The 22,100-nt window shown below is 47.4% G+C and overlaps 1 protein-coding gene across 2 annotated transcripts in view; it reads left to right on the top strand.

Moving 5' to 3' along the window:
- Positions 1–13,109: 13,109 nt before the first annotated feature.
- LOC122656765 overlaps positions 13,110–22,100 on the top strand; it is a 36,207-nt gene continuing 27,216 nt past the window's right edge. The window contains exons 1-3 of one of the 2 annotated variants that reach the window (XM_043851410.1): positions 13,110–13,401; positions 13,519–13,581; positions 13,688–13,743. In XM_043851410.1, coding sequence (XP_043707345.1) covers positions 13,255–13,401; positions 13,519–13,581; positions 13,688–13,743 — 266 coding nt within the window. In that variant the 5' untranslated portion in view covers positions 13,110–13,254. The remainder of the gene's footprint in view (positions 13,402–13,518; positions 13,582–13,687; positions 13,744–22,100) is intronic. The other variant, XM_043851409.1, reaches the window with a different exon arrangement.

Here is a 22,100-nt window from a genome sequence, read left to right on the forward strand (position 1 = left end):
GCACCCACACTAAGTACACAAATATCAACTAGACCCCAAATTCTAACGACGTACCTCCTACCGTTAGCCAAAGGCTGTTAAGTAGTGGTGTTAGAAAGTTAATTTTTGAAAAAGATAATTTTGCCCTCTTCTCCTTCTTCTCCTTCTTCTCCATCTTCCTTCAATAGTGTCATCCTTAGACACAGGCTCTTCTCTACTGGGATTCAAAACCCCCTTTCCCTTGGAACCTTACCTGACTGGTCGCTTGAAACTGCACTTGCTCGTCTTGCTCTCTCTTTGCCTCACCAATTTCACTTTTACCCCCTGCTCCTCAATCTCAATAACTCAAAAACTAATGTCTAAGCTGCGGATTGCTTGTTACTGCCCGCAATTCGAGGTTATAGATGTCAAATTTGAGGAAATTAACAATTGCAACGATCAAGCTTGTCTTACCAGTCCCACGTGGACTGTACAAAAGGTACCATCTCTTCTAAGCTCTGCCTACTCTGCTATAGTAATCCCTTCTTTTCACAAACTTGATCAAATCGCCTTCGCCCTCCCTGCAACACCACTCTCTTCCTTCATTTCCAAGTTCCAATTTCAAGTGCCAAGCCTTTTGCATTCTATTATTCCATTTCATTTTCAGGGTTAAAGCGTTATCCGCTGGGGTGGATTAAGGGTTCAGGGAAAGCATCATATGCTGGATTTTGGCTTGATAATTATGAGGTATGGGTCTATCTCAAACTCTCGCTTTCTTTCTCTTTCTATGATTGTTGCGTCAAGAAATCATCGAGCGATCCTGCGAGTGCCGTCACCTGCAAGTGGACCAAGGGGTCAACAGAGAGAACCGGTGTGGTTTTGGCCTAGGGCTCTCCGATGCCAAAGTTAGATCTCCTGGCGCAAATAGATGAATAGTGATTATTCAATATGAGTTATGATCCCCTTGATGGGGTTGTGTACCTTGCCTTTTATAGTAGTGTATGGCGGTGTGGAGAGTCCCAGTTTGATGGCGATTGTGCCATTGAGTGGATAGAGGCCCTGGGTAACGGGACAACTAGTCTGTAGCGATACGATCGGGTCTTAGGTGAGTAGCCCCCACCTCACGTCTGTGCCCACGATCTTTGTGCCTGGGTGCAAAGCCGCGCTCGGGTGTGGCCACTCCTTGGTGAGGCCGTGCCTGGGTGCATGCCGAGCCTGGGTGTGGCCGTGTGGGTGGGGCCGTGCCTAGGTGAGGCCGCGTCCGAGTGGTGGCCGCGCCTGGGTGAGGCCGCGCCTAGGTGAGGTCGCGCCTGGGTGTGGTCGCGCCTGGGTGCTGGGACCCCGGTTTGTTCCCCTTGGTTCTGGAGCGGGTCACCTTGTGACACATGGCGGCCACTGATTGGCCCGGTGAATATTGGATGTATCATTTGCCCCCCACTCTCTTGGGTTAGGATGTCCAAGAGAGTAGATGCCTTTACATAGTGAGGGGTCCGCTGCGAATAGACTTTCCTTGCGGGGCTTGCCTGTAAATCTAGTAATGAGGTAGGAGAGGTTGGGGGTTCAAACCTTTCCTCTTGCACTTTTTCATCTTTTGTTTTTTGTAGACATATGTCCCTCTCCTTCCCTTTCTCTTCTTTCACTTCTCATTCCTCTCTCTTGCTTTTGTCTCCCATTTTACTCTTCTTTAACTTTTCCTTTGCATTCCACCTTTTGCCTTTTGTCCTCTTTTTGGGGCCCACCATGTGTTTATCTTTGTGCTCACTTGATGTCTTGTTTGCTGGGAGGGCTTGAGTGGTGCTTGGCTTGAGTGCTTTGCCTCTGGTGGTCTCTCTCACTTGATCGTGCTAGTGGTGTGGCCTCGTCATCGTGTGCCTGCCTCCCCGTGAGATCGCCTTCCCCCTAAGGTAAGTTCTATCCCTTTTCTTTCTTTTCCTTTTTTTTTTTTTTTTTTTTTAATAGGGCGGCGCCTAGGTGAGGCCGCGCTCGGGTGGCCGAGCCTAGGGTGGCAGCTCATGTGGGTGTGGCGCGCCCGGGTGGCCGCGCTGGGTGTGGCCACGCCGGTGGCCGCTCTTGAGGTGGCCGCGCCTTATGGGTGTGGCCACGCTGCGCGCGCGGGGCGCGAGGCCGGGTCACCGCTCTTGTGGGGTATGAGGCCGCTGGTTGCCCCGCCGGTGACCCGCCTGTGGGTGTGAGGCCGCGCCTATGGTGGCCGTGGCGTGGGTGTGATGGATCCTCACGCTTCTTCACTTTTCTTCTTCTTGTATGTGATGGATCTCGCTGTTTATATTTTGCGGGTGGCCTTCATTTCATTTTTTCTTGCTAGCTTCTAGGAGATCGCTTTCTCGAGTAAGTAGTTCATTCCTCTCTTGTCCTTCATGTCGTTCCCGTGTGACCTTGGCCCCGCTTCGATCGGGGTTGGATCTTGAGAGGAGCGTTCCCGGATCGCCTTCTTCTGTGGAGCTTCTCACGGGGATTACTAACCACGTGAAATATTGGAGGGATTGGTTCTTTTTTTGCCACGGTCCCCCGATGCCCACTATGGACTGTTAGGGAAGTTATTGACCTCAAGAGGGTCAATCAGGGGCTTGAGCTGAGTGATTTTAAAGGTGACTCCCTCAAGCTGTGCCTGGGTTGCAATCCGTTCCACGTCCAGGAGTTAGACTCGGAGGCCTTCCTGTCTCTCTGGAAGCTGAGTCCTGGTAAGAGCACTGTCTTTTGTACTTGATTGACATGTTGGTATTTGAATGTATATGTGATCTGATTGGTTGGGTGGTCTATGTAGTGGATACGCGTCCGAACTTTAGTTTGCTCCGTGGTAATCTGCGGAGGAAGGCCGCTTCTCAAGGTGGTCCATCTGCTGGAGTGACCGATGTTGGTGGTGCTTCTGCGCCTGTGGTTGTTGGAGCGAAGCGGAAGGGTGGTTCAGGACATGCCCACGTGACGAGCTCTGGTGTGCGTGTCCTCCTTCCTCGTACTTCTCCTGATGATGATGGAGTTCCGGGCTCTGTGCCTTTGCCTCCCTCTGTCGCTCCTTTCGGGTCTTCTCTATTGCCCCTCTCCAAGGGGAAAGGTGTAAGTTCCTCTGGTGGTACTGCCACTGATCTTCCCACGTTGGATGAGTCCCTGGTGATCACCTTGGGCGTGTCGGCGGGCTCGACCTTGGTCGGAGCCGACGTGTCGCGGGAGTGGGTGGACAGGGGTAGGCTCCCTACCATGAGGGTGGCCTTGCAGAGGCTTAGCGATGCTTGTCAGGCCCAGACTCTCTACCATGATATGGCTTCGGTGAGTTATCCCTTTTTTGTCTCGTCATGTTCATTGCTCCATTTATTCTTAGATTGTTTTATCGCTTGCCATGTTGATTGTAGGTCCATCACCGTATTGCTGAGGCGGTGCTTCGATTGGAGGGTCACGCTTCTCGTGAGGTGCAGATACAGCGCACCCTGCGTGACGTGGAGAGGGAGCTCCAGGGACAGATTGATGCCCGTGAGAGGGCCGAGGCCGACGCGCAGAGGGCATCGGGGGAGCTCGCGGTGGCGTCCGGGAAGCTCCTGGAGGTGTCTGAGGAGCTGCGTGTGACCTCTGCTAGTGCGGCCGAGAGCTCGGTTAGGTTTCTTGCCTTAGAGGAGGAGCTTCATTCGTTGAGGGGAAGGCATGAGGCGGAGCTGGCATCTGCAGGTGAGTGAGTTGTGGCTGAGTTCCAGGCGTCCTCTGCGTTCTCGATGCTGTATCAGGCACAGCTTCAGCCCGCCTATGAGGGAGGGGTCCGGGACTTAGCCGCTTATGTCCTGGAGGTGACCCCCGATTATGACTTCTCTGTCTTGGGGTTCTCTGAGTTCGCTACGGCGCTTTCGGGTGTAGCGGTGGTGGAGAGCGTTCCAGTGTCAGAGGTGGAGGCTGCCCTGCCTGAGGGGGGTGCTACTGCGCGTCTTCTTGAGGTGGACATAATGTCTCCTGCTGGGTCGAAGGTGACCCACCACTCTGTGGTCCCTTGACCCTACGACCGTACCGATCCTGTAGACGTCTCAACCTTTTTCCTTTTTTGAACTTGAGTTGTAACTATTATGACTTTTCTATGTGATTGCTTTTGCTCTTCTTTGATTGCATTGTCTCATGGTGATTGTTTGCGCGTTGATGCTCTCTGACCCTTGACAGTCATGGGATTTTGGTAGTGACGTTGCGCCTTGGTGATCATCGGACCTTGGTGGGTTAACGCCTTAGGCGTAGAGCCTCAGTGGTGGCATGACGCCTTAGGCATGAAGCCTCAGTGGTGGCATGACGCCTTAGGCATGAAGCCTCAGTGGTGGCATGTTGCCTTAGGCATAAAGCCTCAGGGGTGGCATGTTGCCTTAGGCATAAAGCCTCAGTGTTGGCATGACGCCTTAGGCATGAAGCCTCAGTGGTGGCATGACGCCTTAGGCATGAAGCCTTAGTGGTGGCATGTTGCCTTAGGCATAAAGCCTCAGGGGTGGCATGTTGCCTTAGGCATAAAGCCTTAGTGGTAGCATGATGCCTTAGGCATGAAGCCTCAGTGGTGGCATGTTGCCTTAGGCATAAAGCCTCAGTGGTGGCATGTTGCCTTAGGCATCAAGCCTCAGTGGTGGCATGTTGCCTTAGGCATACAACCTCAGTGGTGGCATGACGCCTTAGGCCTGAAGCCTCAGTGGTGACATGACGCCTTAGGCATGAAGCCTCAGTGGTGGCATGACGCCTTAGGCATGAAGCCTCAGTGGTGGCATGACGCCTTAGGCATGAAGCCTCAGTGGTGGCACGTTGCCTTAGGCATACAGCCTCAGTGGTGGCATGACGCCTTAGGCATGAAGCCTCAGTGGTGGCATGTTGCCTTAGGCATGAAGCCTCAGTGGTGGCATGACGCCGTAGGCATAAAGCCTCAGTGTTGGCATGTTGCCTTAGGCATAAAGCCTCAGTGGTGGCATGTTGCCTTAGGCATAAAGCCTCAGTGGTGGCATGTTGCCTTAGGCATAAAGCCTCAGTGTTGGCCTGTTGCCTTAGGCATAAAGCCTCAGTGGTGGCATGATGCCTTAGGCCTGAAGCCTCAGTGGTGGCATGTCGCCTTAGGCATGAAGCCTCAGTGGTGGCATGTTGCCTTAGGCATAAAGCCTCCGGGGTGGTGTGATGCCTTGATGTAGTGGCAGTGATTCGATTGAGTGGTAGAAGAAGACAAGTATTCCTGAAACATCTCTTTATTTTGAATGAAATTCAAATTAACCTTGAAACAGTGATGTCGTCTACTGCTACTGCTGCTGTTATCACTACCACTACTGCTACTCTTGATGGCTACTCTTGATGGAGCTGTTTGCTTCTACTGGTAATACTTCTTCAGATGTTCTGAGTTCCAGGTACGGTCTACCTTCTTGCCCCCTGGAGTCTTCAAGCGGTAGGTCCCTGGACGTATCGCTGGAGACTATGTAGGGTCCTTCCCGGTTGGGTGACATGACTTCCCTACCTTCGTGGTCGTGATGCACTTGCCCTCCGTAGGACTAAATCTCCCTGGTGGAATAGCCTTTCCTAGACCCTGGCATTATAGTACCTGGCAGTACATTGCTGGTAGGCGACGTTCCTTAGTAGTGCCCTCTCATGGACCTCATCTATAAAGTCTAGGTTCCCCCGTAGTCCGTCGATATAGGTACGTTCGTTGAAGTGCAGAACCCTATGGGACATGGCGCAGACCTCTACTGGCGCCAATGCTTCAGTGCCATATGCTAGGCGGAATGGGCTCTCTCCTGTGGGTGTCCGTACTGTAGTTCGGTATGCCCACAGGACGCTTGGTAGCTCTTCGACCCACTTTCCTTTGGCTCCCTCTAGCCTTTTCTTGACTCCTTCCAGTAGTGTTCTATTGGTGACCTCCACCTGACCATTGGCCTGTGGGTATGCTACCGACACAGGTCAATAGTCGATGTTGTAGCTGTGACAGAACGCTTGAAATTTGGGGTTGTTAAATTATTTGCCGTTGTCTGAGACGAGGATCCGTGGTACCCCGAACCTGTAGATGACGTCGTCGCGGACAAACTTCTCCATCTTTGTCTCTGTTATCTTGGCCAAGGGTTTAGCTTCGACCCACTTGGTGAAGTAGTCAATCGCGACGACCAGGTACTTCTTGTTTCCCGGTGCTGCGGTGAAGTTGCCTAAGATGTCTAGTCCCCACATGGCAAAAGGTATGGGGTTGAGGATTGATGTCAGCTTGGTGGCGGGTAGATGGGGTACTGGGGCGAACAACTGACATTGCTCACACTTCTTGGCATATTGGATGGCCTCCTCTTGCATTCGTGGCCAGTATAATCCCTGGCGGAGGATTTTGTAGGCTAGGGCTCGTCCCCCCATGTGGCTTCCACATATCCCCTCATGGACTTCGGCTAGGGCGTACTCTGCCCCCTTGGGTCCTAGGCACCGGAGTAGTGGTGCTGTTGCCCCCCCGCTTGTACAGTACCCCGTCTAGGACGGTGTACTTTGCAGCTCTCATCCTGATCTTCCTTGCCTCGGCCTTATCTTCTGGTAAGACATCGTTCTGGAGGTAGTTGAGTAGAGGGTCCATCCAGCTAGGTCCTTCCTCGATTTCGTTAACTTGCTCTTCCTTATACGTTGGCTCATGCAGGATCTCAACATAGACTGTGCTAGCCAAATTTTGGAGTTTCTCATTGGCTAGCCTGGATAGGGCGTCGGCGGCGGCATTCTCATCCCTAGGAACTCGAACCATCTCGAACTTCACGAAACCCTCGATCAATGCTTGAGCACGTGCTAGGTATGATGCCATCCTATCATCTTTCGCCTCATACTCTCCATTCACCTGATTCGCCACGAGCTGGGAGTCGCTCCAGGTGGATAGGTGTGTGACTTGGATGGCTCTGGCCACCCGGAGTCCAGCTAGTAATGCCTCGTATTCTGCTTCATTATTGGATGCTTGGAAGGTGAATCGGAGAGCATATTGGATACGAAATCCCTCGGGGCTGGTTAATATGAGACCAGCGCCGCTTCCCGCCGCATTAGTCGACCCGTCCACGAACATGTCCCACAATCCATGATCCTTCTCTTCGGGCTCCCCTATTTTTTATTCCATCTCAGACAGGGTACACTCTGCAATGAAATCTGCAAGAGCCTGGCCTTTGATGGCTGTCCTTGGTTGGAACTCGATGTCATGCTCACTTAACTCCACCGCCCATGCTATCAATCGCCTGGAGACGTCCGGCGTGCGATCTTCTTCGTGGGGTAGGTCCGTGAGGACTATGATGGTATGGGCTTGGAAGTATGGTCATAGCTTCCTGGCGCAATTACCAATGCATAGGCTACCTTCTCGATCCTAGTGTACTTGGTCTCTGCATCGATCAGAATATGGCTGACGTAGTAGATGGGCCTCTGGACTTTGTCTTCTTCCTTCAAGAAGATCGCACGACCGTGACGGGGTGGCGGCGTGTAGAGTGCAACTCTTCGTTAGGTTCTGGTCGCCCAAGCAGTGGTGGGCTCTCTAGGTACTCCTTCAATTCTCCGAACGCCTTCTGGCACTCTTCCATCCATGTGAAATCTTTAGGGCTTCGGAGGTTCTTCAACGTTTTAAAGAATGGTAAGCACTTATCACCTGATCGTGACACGAACCTGAAAAGGGCGGCGACCCTTCCATTTAACCTCTGCACTTCCCTGACCGTCCAAGGAGGTACCATCTCTTGGATGGCCTTGATCTTGGATGGGTTGGCTTCTATTCCACGGACTGAGACCATGAACCCCAGGAATTTTCCAAACGTTACACTGAAGGCGCACTTTGCAGGGTTTAGCTTCATCTGGTTCCTCCTCAGTACTGTGAATGCTTCCTCTAGGTCGGTCAGGTGTTGGTTGGCGTGGATGCTTTTCACGAGCATGTCATCCACATATACCTCCATGTTGCGCCCGATCTGCTCCTCGAACATCTTGTTGACCATCCTCTGATAGGTGGCCCCTGCATTCTTTAACCCGAATGGCATGACGTTGTAGCAGTAGTTCTCTTTGTTCGTCCAAAATGCTGTGTAAGACTCATCATCCTCATACATGAGGATCTGGTTGTATCCGGAGTAGGCATCCATGAAACTCAGCATCTCATGGCCGGTTGTGGCATCGATCAGTAGGTCGATCATAGGCAGTGGGTACTCATCTTTTGGGCATGCCTTGTTCAGGTCGGTGTAGTCGACATACATCCTCCACTTCCCACTTGGCTTTGGTACTATGACCACGTTGGCGAGCCAGGTTGGAAACTTCTCCTTTCTGATGAACCCTGGTCGGCTTAACTTCTCGACCTCCTCCCTGATTGCTGCTTGTCGGTCGAGGGTGAAGTTACGCCGCTTCTGTTGAACGGGCTTCTTGGTTGGGTCGACATGTAGTCGGTGTTCCGCTATAGAATGTGGTATTCCCAGCATGTCGGAGGTCGACCATGCGAAGACATCCATGTTCGCTTGGAGGAGGTGTCCAAGCCCTTCTTTCTGTTCCTTGCTTAGCAGCGAGCCGACCTGAACGACCTTGGAGGGGTCATCCCGGCTAAGGGGCCATGGGATGAGGTCTTCCACTAGCCTTCCCTTCTCTCTGTCAGTTCATCTCTCTGGTCACTGACCATGCTCTCTAGGCAGAGTGCCATTCCACGGGTGTTACCATTGTTCTTTTTCATGAAGGTGGCGTAGCACTCCCTTACTTTCTTCTGATCTCCTCGGACTTCGCCTACCCCATTCTCGGTGGGGAACTTCATCTTCAGGTGAAGTGGTGATATGACTCCTCTAAGGGCTGTCAGTGATGGTCGCCCTAAGAGGCCGTTGAAGGATACCACGGACTTGACTACCATGAAATTCACCATGATGGTTACTTGTTGAGGGTGTACCCCGAAGGTGACGGGTAGCTCTATGGTACCTCTGATGGAGGCGGTGGCACCTGAGAATCCATGGAGATAAGTGGGCTCTGGTTTGAGCTGGTCGTCCCCGAACCCGAACTGTCGATAGGCGTCCAAGGAGAGTACGTCAACAGACGCCCCTGTGTCTATCAGTACCCTGTGTACAGGTCGGTTGGCTACCTCCACCTGTACTACCAGGGCATCTTCATGCGGGAAGTTTAGTCCTTCTAGGTCTTCATCCAAGAAGGAGATCACCGCTTCGGTCCTGGCTATCTTGCTTGGCTTCTCTACCACTCCCACGAACCTGGTATGAGGTTTAGCTTTTCTGGTGGACTCTTGCCCCGGTCCTCCAAGTATGGTGAGGATAGGAGGTCCCTCAGTGCCACTAGGTTCTGTTGCATCTCTCCGCTCTTCTGGGCGGTCTCTCTCTCGATCTGTTCTTCTTTCTTCTCGTCTCGGTTCTACTCTATCTCCGTCGGACATCTATCTCCTTGGCCTGAGCGGTTGTCACGTCTCCCCTTCACATACTTGTTCAAGCTTCCTGCTCTTACCAGTTGTTCTATCTCTCTCTTCAATTGATAGCACTCCTCTGTGTCGTGCCCATTCTCTGTGTGGAAGAGACAATATTTGTTAGGGTTTCTCTTCTCTGGTCCTGCTAGCATGGGTCGTGGCTAATGGAGTAGGTCACGGTCCTGGATCTGCATGAGTATTTGGGACCTGGTGGTGTTCAGTGGTGTGAACTCAGGGGTGCTTGCCCTCTCACTTCTCTCTGGGTGGCGGTCTGTCCTCCTAGATGGGCGGTCGCTCTTCTCTTATCGACGCTCTGTCCTCGACCTCTTACCCTCTTTGCGGTCATCAGGTGCTGACCTCTTGTTGTCCTGTGGCTTGGCCTCGATTATTTTCATTCTAGCTTGTAGTACCTCGGCCATATTTGCAAACTCGTTGCACCGCTCCAGGAGCTCTTTCATAGTCCTGGTCTCATGACGTGCCAGGTCCTTTATCAAGTCCAGGTCCCTAATACCTCCTGCTAGGGCTGCATGCTGTGTCTGGTCATCCAAGTCTCGAACCTCCAGGGACTCCTTGGTGAACCTGGTAACGTATTCCCTGAGAGATTCCCCAGGGTTCTGTACCACGTTCAGTAGATTGACGGTGGTCTTCTTCTGCTTGACGCTACTTTGAAAACGGGTGACGAACTGTTCGCATAGCTCTGCGAACGAGCATATAGATCTTGATCGTAGCCTGGAGAACCATGATGTGGCTGCTCCCTTGAGGGATGCAGGGAATGCCCGACAGGAGACCACGTTCGACCCACCATACAGCGTCATCATGCCATTAAAGTAGTTGATGTGGTCATTAGGGTCAGTGGTACCACTGTAGAGTTCAAAGGTGGGTAGTCGAAACCTGGAAGGTAGTGTGGCTGACATGATCTCTGCCGAGAATGGGTGTTGTCCAGGTATGGAATGTGTCTCGCCTTTGGTCTGCTTCTTCAACTCTTCCAGCTTCTCATCCAGGTCGCGGAGTCTTTGATCGAGCTCCTCGTCCCGTGTCTGTCCCTCACACCTGGCCGGACGTTCGCTGCGACCCCATTCACGCTCTCTCCTGGATGTCCCCTCCCGCCTTGAGTGTTGGCGGGATGGTGAATGGTCACATCATGATGAACCCTGTCGTGAAGGTGAGGGGCATTCTTCTCTGTAGGTCCGGCTTCGTCGTGGTATGTGACCTTCTTCAAGTTGTCCGTCGAACACAGAACTCCGGACCGATCCCTGCGGGCTAGACACCCTCGCCCTGGGTGTTGGCGTCCTCCCCCGTTCTGACCGTGGTGAGAGGTCTCTTGTTCTCCTGGGATGCTGGGAAGGCTCCCCCCGCTGCGGAGTGGGGGTTGCCCGTTGCGCAAGTCTCTCTGATCTCACGCCCCTGCGAGATGATCTCCTAGGGTTCGGCTCTTATCGAGGTACGGACTCCACCCTTACTGATGGTGAAGTCCTTCGATGGTGAGACGTCGCACGCTGCGTCAAGTATTCTCAAAAGAGTCGTTGTTCATCGAGGATCTGTCATTGCAGGTCGTTGATCTGACCCACAGTGGCTGGAGCATTGGGGTCAGGTATCACCTCCACCACCACATCATCTGCCTCGTTATTGTTGGGCTCGTCGACCACAAACTGGTCATTAAGGGGGATCTCTTCCTCCAGAGGGACATGGTCCTGGTCGTTGGCTCTGCGGCGAGAGCACTCTGGGGGTGGTGATCCATTCGTTGCTCCGTTGTTGGTGGTGGTAGTCTTCCTTCGTGTCATTGAATGAATATGGAAGCGAGCTAGTAGCTATAATGGCTAGCGTCGTTCCCACAGACGGTGCCAATCTGTTGCTTCAAGAAATCGTCGAGCGGTCCTGCGAGTGCCGTCACCTGCAAGTGGACCAAGGGGTCAACAGAGAGAACCGGTGTGGTTCCGGCCTAGGGCTCTCCAATGCCAAAGTTAGATCTCCTGGCGCAAACAGATGAATAATGATTATTTAATATGAGTTATGATCCCCTTGATAGGGTTGTGTACCTTGCCTTTTATAGCAGTGTATGGCAGTGTGGAGAGTCCCAGTTTGATGGCAATTGTGCCGTTGAGTGGATAGAGGCCCTGGGTAACGGGGCTCTATCCTGATTGACCATCTCCCCGCGGGAGGGAGTGTCCTAGTGGTATCAAGATCCTTGGTGGATAGATATCTGCGTGTGGTGATAACGTCATTGGTGCTTGAATCCGTCTGGGTGACGTGACTTCTAAGTGGTGGCCTAGAGTCCTGGTGGCGACATGAGTCTGTAGCGATACGATTGGGTCCTAGGTGAGTAGCCCCCACCTCACGTCTATGCCCACGATGTTGTGCCTGGGTGTGGCCGCGCCTTGGTGAGGCAGCGCCTGAGTGGTGGCCGCGCCTGGATGTGGCCGCGTGGGTGGGGCCGCGCCTAGGTGAGGCCGCGTCCTAGTGGTGGCCGCGCCTGGGTGAGGCCACGCCTAGGTGAGGCCGCGCCTGGGTGCTAGTCGCACCCGGGTGCTGGGACCCCGGTTCGTTCCCCTTGGTTCTGGAGCGGGTCGCCCTGTGACACATGGCGGCCGCTGATTGGCCCGGTGAATATTGGATGTATCAATGATGAATGGCATGACATATCTCTCTCTTCCTTTCTTTTTCTATTATCTGAGTTCAACGATTGGGTAGTTTTTTTTATCTGTAATGTTCGTTGAATTGATCCTAATGATATGAAATCTCTGAGCTTTGAGATAGTTGATTCATTTGGGGAAAATGTTTTTTGTTTTTTTTAAATGCTCTGATGCAATGAATTGGAAAATGGTATGCTCCTTGTTCAGCTTTGGAGTTGTAGTACTTGATCAGCCAGTGGAGAAGACCCATTGATAAAGAGACCACACTAATTTGGTGGAATGGATTTGGAGTTTGCAGAGAAAAAGGAGGCTGCTGAGTGACCAGGTTCACTAGTCAGCCGCAGGTTGGTGGTCAAGCTATTGCCGTTGCAGGATCAAACAACCTTGACATTGGAAGGTTCAGAGTGAATGGTGGTGGGTCTGGCGACCACCTCTCGCCTCAGGCTCCCCCATCTCGCCATGGTTAGAGAAGAAAGAGGTCGGGTGCCCTAATCCCTTCTTGTGGGTTGGGTTTTTTTTTTTATGTTTTAGTGTAGAGGGTAATTTAGTAAATTGCATTTCATAGGTTAACCCGTTAGAATCTAGGGTCTGGTTGATATTTGTGTAGCTCAGGAGGTGCCGCCGATAAATTTTTTTTTTTACAAGAATGGACGCAACCTTACTTCCTCTTCGCAGCAGCATAGGTAAACTGTTTCCAAAATATGTACCCACAACCAAAGCGTGACTTAACCGTTGAGGACATGCCATGGGTGGGTATATCATGTATGGTTGCAAAATATGAAGCAATCTCCTTTCGGACTTTAGTTCGTCTCAGGGAGCCCAGCACTCCCAGGGTGCTGCCAGCCGTTGAGCTAGGCCGCACACTTTCCTAGGCATGCGTCGAAATGTGTGCGGCACAACTCAGCCACTGGATGCCCCCTGGCAGCACACTGGGTGCACGCCTCCCTGGAGAGTGGAGATGATCCTTATCCGCATCGCCATTCCCTATTCTACTTCACCGTGCGTGGTATGTACGTCCGCTCTCCGCTATGACAAGTCTACATCACAAATGGTAGGCAAATCTTAAGAGGTTTGGGAACACTTATGAACAGTCTAGATTTGCCACGTTATTTTTCATACCGTCTAAACGTGATATAACTTCGGAACGGAAGAAACCCGCTAGAAAACTCCGACGTTTTGACGCGCGCGTAATGATTGGCGCGTTCTCATCGGAACCCTAAATCCTCGTATTTCACTTTACCTCCGTAGCTCAGAAGCTTTTCTTCTGCCAGAGAGTAGTTCGTCGGAGAAGCATTAGCAATGATGAGGAGTTGCAAGGTTTACTCCACCACAAGAACAGATATATTATTATTTTTGTTTTTGTTTTTGTTTCAGTTCGCATCGATTGCTCATTCTTATAGGCCTGGAGATATCGTTCCCATGAGCAAGATGGGTCAATACCATTCGGTATGAACGAAGAAAGTGTAATTCATTTTTCATCATTTCTCTGTCGTCATAGTTGTCGTGTTAGGATTTCTCGCACATTTATCTTACGAATTGTTTTCTTTCTTTTACCAATTTCAGTCCAGGAGTCCTTGGCATGATGTGATCGGTCGCCATTGCCCAATCTTCTCTGTGAATCGCGAGGTATAATCCTTTAACTTATTATTCAAACCTAATAGGATAATTATTTTATCTTTTTTTTTTCCCCATTTTCCGTTAAATAATTTTCCGGTCCTTCTGGTAATTACAGGTATTGATGCCCATAGCGAAGCCTACAGGTTACACTGGTGCTGATCCCTATAAACTGTAAGAAGAGCTTCTAGTCCGTATAATTCTCCACTTGCTAGTTGCTACTTAATAACTTTTGGAATTAAGGTGCTAAACATTGGCTTTTCTAGATAAGCGCATACTACAAGATTGCTTTTTCTCTTGGTTGAATGATAACTGCATAACTTTATTAGTGAAGAAGGACCATGATCGGGCTCTACAAAGTATTGAATATGCTTTTGTGCAACGGGGAATAATAAGATCAGTTCTTTCTGATTTCACAGATTCTCTAGTTTTGAAATTGCATACGAACTGAAGCTCATGAAATTATCATCAATAAGAAAGTGATAATTTATAATTACATTTAAAGAAGAGATAAATAACTATAACTCCTTTAAGCAGGATGCTCTCATCAACTTATTCAGATTTTCAATGTATCATAAACTATAAGAGTTATGTACTTTATAGAAGTGCAGATTTGGATATGGGCACAGTTTGTCTTTTCTTCTCTCAGGTCCCTGGGGAGGGTGTGTGGGGAGTTTTAGTTTGGTCTTAGGTCACTGACATGCTGTTTTGAAGTAGGCTTCAAATGATAATTTGGTTGAATTGACTGGAACCTCGGTTGGTTATTTCATACATGCAACGGCTCCATCAAAGGTGTGTGGCCTGTTAAACATTACTGGGTTTCCAGTTAACCAACAGAACAAAGGCATTTGATTCTGAAAATCAAATTCGTCTGAGTCCTGCAGGATTTGAGAGGGGGAAGATGGAAGAGGAACACACCAATAATTGAGACCATAAACCACAAAATTCTGGATCCTATAGGTTATAGGAGAGAGTAGACTTCCAGGTTCTTAGAATGAATTCAATTAACATAATTGGATTATCTATTTTGTTGAATTAGTACCCTCACTAGGATTTTAAATTATGTTATTTGGTAGGAAGTGGGTTTCCTGGTGTCTAGAGAATATTCACTGGATAACAGTCACAAGGTTGAATATGGTTAAGGCATGTCTGTCACTTTACTATCATGTTCTCCTACTTGGTGGTAATCTTAGATCAGAGGTGTTGCAACGTCTGTTTATTCCGGATGCTGTAAGAGGCTGGCAACATGGAAGATGTTTGTGTTATCTAAGGAAAGAATACCTATCCGCACTTGTTCAATATTAAGAAATCTCCCAATACAGTCTTTTATGATAGCAAGAATTGTAGTAAAAACGTTGAACAAATTCCCAAAAAAATTGTAGGGAGAATGTTTTCTGTATTGGAGAAAGGTTTGGGTTTTCTTGTGGGAAGATGGATAAGAAGATTGATGCTTCCCTGGGAAAATGGCAACCTCTGTGCTCTACAGACCATAATCTTTTCCATTTGACCATTTGTACCAGAGTTGCAATAACAGGATTGATGGGATCGCAACTTTCACAAATAAACCTATTTTTTCCCCTCTTGTCATTCATATTTTCCCTTGTTTATTCCTGCAGATATGTTTGAGTCCTGATTAATTTCTTTTGAAAGTGTCTACCTTTTGATGTTGTCTTCATGCTTAAGAAATAAGAAGTTGAACTTCTAATGTCAGTGGTCTCCTGGGTTATCAATTCTAGGGAGCTGTAGTTGATCCTTATTTATTATAAAGGGTGCATGTTGAGTAATCTATAAAGGAGAGGGCCGAGAGGCCAAGAGGAATTTGTGAACATAACGAAGTACTTGTCTATCCTGTTGTAGAAAATTTGCCTATCAGCCTTCTATTCGTTGTGCCTAGATTAGAACTTATGTACGAGGTTTCATGTTGTTACTCTCTAAGAAACCTGTGCTCATATGGTTATTGGAGTAATAAATGTGAGTATGAGTGATACGTCAATAACTGTTTTGTTCCGGAGCTTCTTTACCCTGTGATTTTCTGGGTGTTATGGCTGTTTGGTTGGCCATTACGAGAAACTGCAGGCAATCGGAATCTTCATTTAAAATTATGTCTCAGTTGATAATTTAATTGTGCAGAAGGCTGGATTGTAATCCTTGATCCAAATATGTGATTGACTGTGGAAACGAAAGCAACAAGTCCTTTTAAATCAGTGTGGTCTCTGTAGAGAGGAACCTATTAAGAAGAAGTTGAGAATGTAGTATTCAACAATTACCTAATTAGGATCTGTAAGCAGCCCCATAATTGCATGTTCATGGAAAACAGGTATGGCGCTTTAGAAGGTTATGAATATATACAAGGTTCTGGAATATCCATAACAATCAAGTAGCAAACCATGTACAATCTTGGGGAATCTGTCAACATCATAAACAATGAAATAACAACATGGTTCATATATATTTCAAAAGAAGCCATTGACCAAGTGATATAACTAGATGAGGTGATAGTTGGCAATAGGTGCATTCCTACTAAGAAAACCATTGATGACTTTAAATCTGAAACAGATCTTAAAAAATATAGTCCTCTTTCATTTATTTGTTATCCTACCTTGCCATCTTGCTGAGACCTCCGTTCTTGTTCTATGGTTGCCTCGGTTGACGGTTCATACCAAACTGCTATTAATAGGAGTTGTTGTTTGGTCCATGAATCCCCAGCATGAACCATTCAACAGTGTAATGCATGCTTCTAAGTAGTACTGAGAATTAAAACCTAAAACTTATTCAAACATCTTTCTACTTGTATTAGATGCATCCCCGATTCCTCAACCTGCCTTTGCTAACCACTGTGTATTTTCAGTCTTCCCCTTTTAGGCCTATGGAAACCTTTAGTATTATAACAATTTGGAAGAAGCTTTATAAATTGAAATCTAATCAATAAACCCTTTTTGATAGCTCCTTCCTTGATTTCTACTCTACTTTGATGAATTCTCCACATTGTTGACAATTGCCTGAAAAACCTGTACATGCCTGGAATTTAGGGGCCAAATCGTATGCATTTAGCCACAATCTTTTAATAACCTTGAACCAGTCTGCCAAGCAATGTATTCCAGATGTCTAGCTTCATCTCATGGCATCTTAATCTTCATATGTGCTGTCTAAAGGATGCTCCCACAAATGCCGATGTTCTGTAGAAGAGTTGCAAATCCCCTTGCTACCTTGAGATTTTGGTGTTCATGTAATTTTAGTTTTTCTATGTACTCACTGCAAGATCTTTCTCCAATGGTTCTTTACCTCCAATTGTCCCATTGCCTTGCCTTAAAGTAGTTATTCCTATTTCATCTATTTTCACCATCTGCTTTTCACCAATATAAATTAAAGAGGCCTGCACCCTACCAGGTCATTGAGCTTTATTTGCCTCATCCATGACCTTTAACTCACTCCCTGGCTCTCTGTTCATCTGACAGATTTCTCCATGAATTTCACCTATGACTAAACCCTGTTGCCTGCTTTCTTCCTCCAATCATCTCCTTAGTGGCTATAGGCTATCCTGTTTCTCAAACCTTCAGGTATAATGTTGCATGGAGTTGGTTTGGCTGCCCAGAACCAATAGGAATCTCCTAATAGCACCTGGTTGCCAAGATCTGGATGGAACGACCCTACTACTCTCACTGAAGCCTTTAAGTGCTGATTAGGTGACCTCTGTCTTGCTGGACCCTGTCTCGATCATATCAATGCTTTTCACCTACTATTATTCCCTTTAGATTCTTAACATGTGAGAAATAAGAAATTTTCTCTACTTATATGTTATATGTGGGAAATGGGTAGGCTTATCTATCCATGTAGTGACCCATTTCCTTAATAATGGAACTACCTAAGATTTTATTTTTTCATGTTAAACTTCTAGCACAATAGCACTTGAAACCTTTTGGTTGATGGGCACATGGTACTAAAACTCGGAACTCGACCCCAACTCGACCCTAGGAAAAACCGAGTTGTCTCGAGATATCTCAAGATCTCGGTCCAGTTGGTGCATTTTTTTTTTTTCAACTCGAAACCTTGTTTCGGTGGGTTTTAGACCTAGTTTGGGTCTGAAACTTGGTACTCAGCCTATTTTAGGCCATTTAAACACAATGGCACTATCAGATTTTGCAAAAACAAAGTCTAAATGGGTGTTTCACTTTGGTCCCTATGTTGGTAGGCGACGAAGTACTAAAATACCCTACTCTACACATAATTTAGTAATAGAAAGCAATCAAAACATTCAATTAATGTAAAACCATAGTACTATATCTCGCGATATATCGGTATTTCGGGCCTACCGAGATATCCGAAATATCCGAGATATCATGAATATGTCCGAAATATTGCATTTTTTACGCAATATTTCGGGGTCCATCTCGGGGGTATTTGGCCATATCTAGGCACGAAACTTCATGGACAGCCTTATTTAAGCTTAATAAACACATTTAAACCATAAAATTGTAAAAATGTGAATTCAAATTGGTGTTTTGGGCTTGCACTTGATTGACATACGTGCTCCGACCCTAATGTATAAATAGTTAAATACACATAGATTAATGAAATCACAACTTAAGTTACAAATTACAAGTGCTAAAGCGCTAATAGTAGTTCTTGTGCCTCCCTGGATCAATCCACTCATGCCTCGCTGGAGTCGACGTCCATTGCTCTGTTTGAAGGACATATGTGGACCACGGTATAGAATCGGAGAAGAAATGAGTGTAGTCATCCACTGAAGTGTCACGTAAATGGAATCATCAACATCTTGTCAGGTAACCTATCCTAGGATATAAACTAGGGTTACCAATCGATCCGTGAAGAAGATGATCCATTGCGTGATATGATGTTGGCCTGGCGCAAGAGGCGGATGGCATTGGCCGCATGTATGGGCACGGTGAGGTTGGTAGCTAGGTCCGCTAGGGTATGCAAAGATGTTATCTACAAAGATGATCCAAAGATGTCCCCGGGATGGGACTGGATCGTAGTAGTCATAGTACCCTACCCCACTAAATTGCCCATATGATGATGATCCATATCCGTATCCACCGTAAGGTTGTGATGCACCATAATCCGATGCCAATGGAGTGGCATGTGCGTCAAAAGATGGGGCACGCCAATGTCCAATCGGTCCTCCCTCCCAATCACCCATACTCAAACCACCAACAGAGCTAGATAGGTTATCAATGTCCATGTGATCAAGCAGTTAATCAGGCGTTTGTCGACCCTACTTCCTGTTGTATGTATGGGTGGGGCCTCTCGAGGGTGGGGTAGCAAGGGGACACGTGCTCCGTGGTCCGTATCTGGTGGCATGATCAAACTGTGTCTTTCCAAGAACTGGAGTGGCTCTACAAAGTGTCATCCGTGGGCCTCCTCCCATTTACCACATAACGCTTCGCCCCATGCCGCCAAATTCTTCACCAAACATCACCACCACCAACATCACCACCACAAAGATTACCACCTCACCAGATCACCATCACCACCACCAAACATCACCACATCATCACCATCATCACCATCATCATCATTCGATGTGACTTCTGTAATTCGGTACTTCATCATCAAGAACATCGGCCAAAGGGGCAATGAATGGTACAAGCAGGCTTCCCCCCCCCCCCCCCCCCCCCCCCCCCCCCCCCCCCCCCCCCCCCCCCCCCCCCCCCCCCCCCCCCCCCCCCCCCCCCCCCCCCCCCCCCCCCCCCCCCCCCCCCCCCCCTCGCCCCCAGTCACTTGAAAGATGTCGCCTAGATCAATGGTGCCCCTCTGTCCTCATGTCCCGTGCGTATGTGTTGCGATTTCAGCCTCAAGTTGTAGTGCACATACACCGTACGGATAAACGTTGAGACCCTAATCTATTGCGCCTCTTGGAGTGGATGAGCGCAAAGGTACTCCGGTTCCTCTCACAACCAGGATGCGAGAACATGTTTGGAAGGACTTTAATTGCTATTCTTCTTAAGTTTTCAGCCGATTCCCATACAACACCCACCATTTAGTCGCATTACAAGTTTACAACAAAAAAGACATGTGCCAAATGTTGTTTCAACTTTCAACTTTCAAATTTCAATACATATGTAATTTAAAACTTAAAAGAATTACCAACATCACCACGTGCTGCCTTGTATCGCAGCCTCGGTTCCAAAACTTCCCAATGCATCCCTAAATACCTTGATCTACACCCATGTGGAAAATTAGTAAGTACTTCTTCACTACTTATTTGAAAGCATCAATAAGTTGAGTTTCCAAATGAACTCACTTCGTTGTTGCAAATTGCTTGTAGCGCACCATCCGGCTCCAACTTCTTCACTACTTGTTTCACAAAGATCAATAAGTTGAGTTTTCAACCCAAGCCTATTGTTATATTGATACTTAGGGTTGAAGTAGTATCTTGAAATATGACATATAGAATAGAGGTATTGTCAAATGCATAGGTAATTAGTAAATAATAATACTATGAATTAGTAAACATAAAACAAATTTACTCAGACCTTATGCAGTGGATGCATAAGTTGATTCTCCCAATGAGCATTTATGATATCTAAGAAGTGTTTGCTCTGCGAGGAGCCACACTATAGCACTATCTTTCATCAAGTCTATTGCAACATATAGGATTGGCATGGTTGGGCCCTTGAGCGAGTCGGCAACATGTAGAACTTTAACTACGGCTCTAAAACTTTCACCACTTTGCTTAGTTTGGTCCAAGAAGTCCTCGATGACATCGTTGTTTGTGCTTCCCTCCCATTTGCAGTCTTGGAACCCTTCCATTCAAACCACTCTCGAAGCAAACATGCTTCTCGCCGGCCTTCTTTGTCTCAATGCTTTTGAGAGCAATGTAGTTGGTGGCAAATCTTGTGATGCGAGCCTAACCAAGTCACCCCACATTTTTCCCTCAATAGATTGAGTGCATAGGAGTGGTTGTATACAAAGTTGGTTACTTGTCTTGCACTTTCAACCACGTCTTCACCAACTTTAACTTTCCCATATCTTTTAGCATTAAGTCAATGCAATGGGATGCACAAGGAGTCCGAAAGAGCCGGTACTTACTATTGTTCATCATCTTCTCACCGCCTTGAAGTTACTTCCATTGTCAATTACAACTGACAACATTCTCAATACCCACATCTTTTTCCATTACTTCCTTTAACAATCAGTAAATATATTTTGCATCCTTTATCTCTTTGGATGCATCCACAGATTGAGGAACACTGTCCTCCCATCACAATAAACCATGAAATTGATGATGGACTTTCTTGAGGCCCGTCCATTCATCCGCCATTATAGTCACCCCATATGTCTCCCACATATTCCTCATCTCACTAATGTACTTATCAATCTCACTCTTTTGTTGAGGTAGATAAACATTCATTACCTCATATGGGGTAGGGCCCTTCAATCTGGGCCACCGCAATGGTATCTATCATGGTATCATAATGGGGCCTCAGTGCGATGTTCTTTGGGATGGTATGGTATAGCATCCACTTAACTATTGATTCTTTAACCAATCCCTTCATCCCCTTCCATGCTCCTTTGATCAGGTTGATCGCTTCCTTTTTCTTATGCAATTTAGGATCGAGATGTTGATGGTGGTACTGGTACTAGTAGAGGTGTTGGGGTTGCCCTCACACTTTGTGATCTTTTAAAAGGATTCAAAGTTCTAGGACCTCCAGCTGCCGACTCCTCCACTACCCCTACTCTTTGTCTCTGCGATCATCTTGAAAACTTACTCTACTCCTTGAAACATCGCTTAAAATCCCTAGCCTCCTCTCTGCTGTTTGTATGTCATCATGTTACGCAATGTCATCATCATCATCATCATCATCATCATCATCATCATCATCATCATCATCATCATCATTGTATCGTCTTCCTCCTCCCATCGAACTCCTCACTGTATCCTCAAGTTGTTCTCTTATCCTTTGCTTATCGCCTTCCTCTTCTTTCTTTCCCTCAAACTATCACCAATCTCCCTGGCTACTTCGTAGGGACCATATGACAACCTACAACATCTTTAGATCCTCCGGTCGAGATGTTGTTTAAGTCTATTGGACCCACCTCCCATAAATTGCATGTGACAATAGTTACATATAGATTTTCTCTTATCCCTATCAATGGGAGTACCATGTAACCATGCAATGTCACCCCTATCTTTGGCTGGCTGGTCTCTCTTGTTCCCTCTGTTCTCTTTGTTCCCTCCGCCCCTTTGTTGACTACTTTCCCCACCTTTTGCTTGCCTTTCGCACATTGTCTATCACGATCCGCCATAATGATACTTGTTTCATGCAATGTAAGTAACACAAATAATTAAAAAACTTAATGTAGATGCACTTCAATTGACACTTTTAGATTACTAATACACTTGTATAGTTATTTAATATTTTCCCTAACCCTTATGTTTTTCACATAATTAAAACCAATTTTTATATATAATGTTAATATAAGTATTGACCTAACACAACAAAACCAAAAATTAGTAAACATAATATACATGTAATGCATCTCAAAACATATAGAAATAACTTTCATAT

The sequence above is a fragment of the Telopea speciosissima genome, chromosome 3, assembly GCF_018873765.1.
Source record: "Telopea speciosissima isolate NSW1024214 ecotype Mountain lineage chromosome 3, Tspe_v1, whole genome shotgun sequence".
Lineage (NCBI taxonomy): Eukaryota > Viridiplantae > Streptophyta > Magnoliopsida > Proteales > Proteaceae > Telopea > Telopea speciosissima.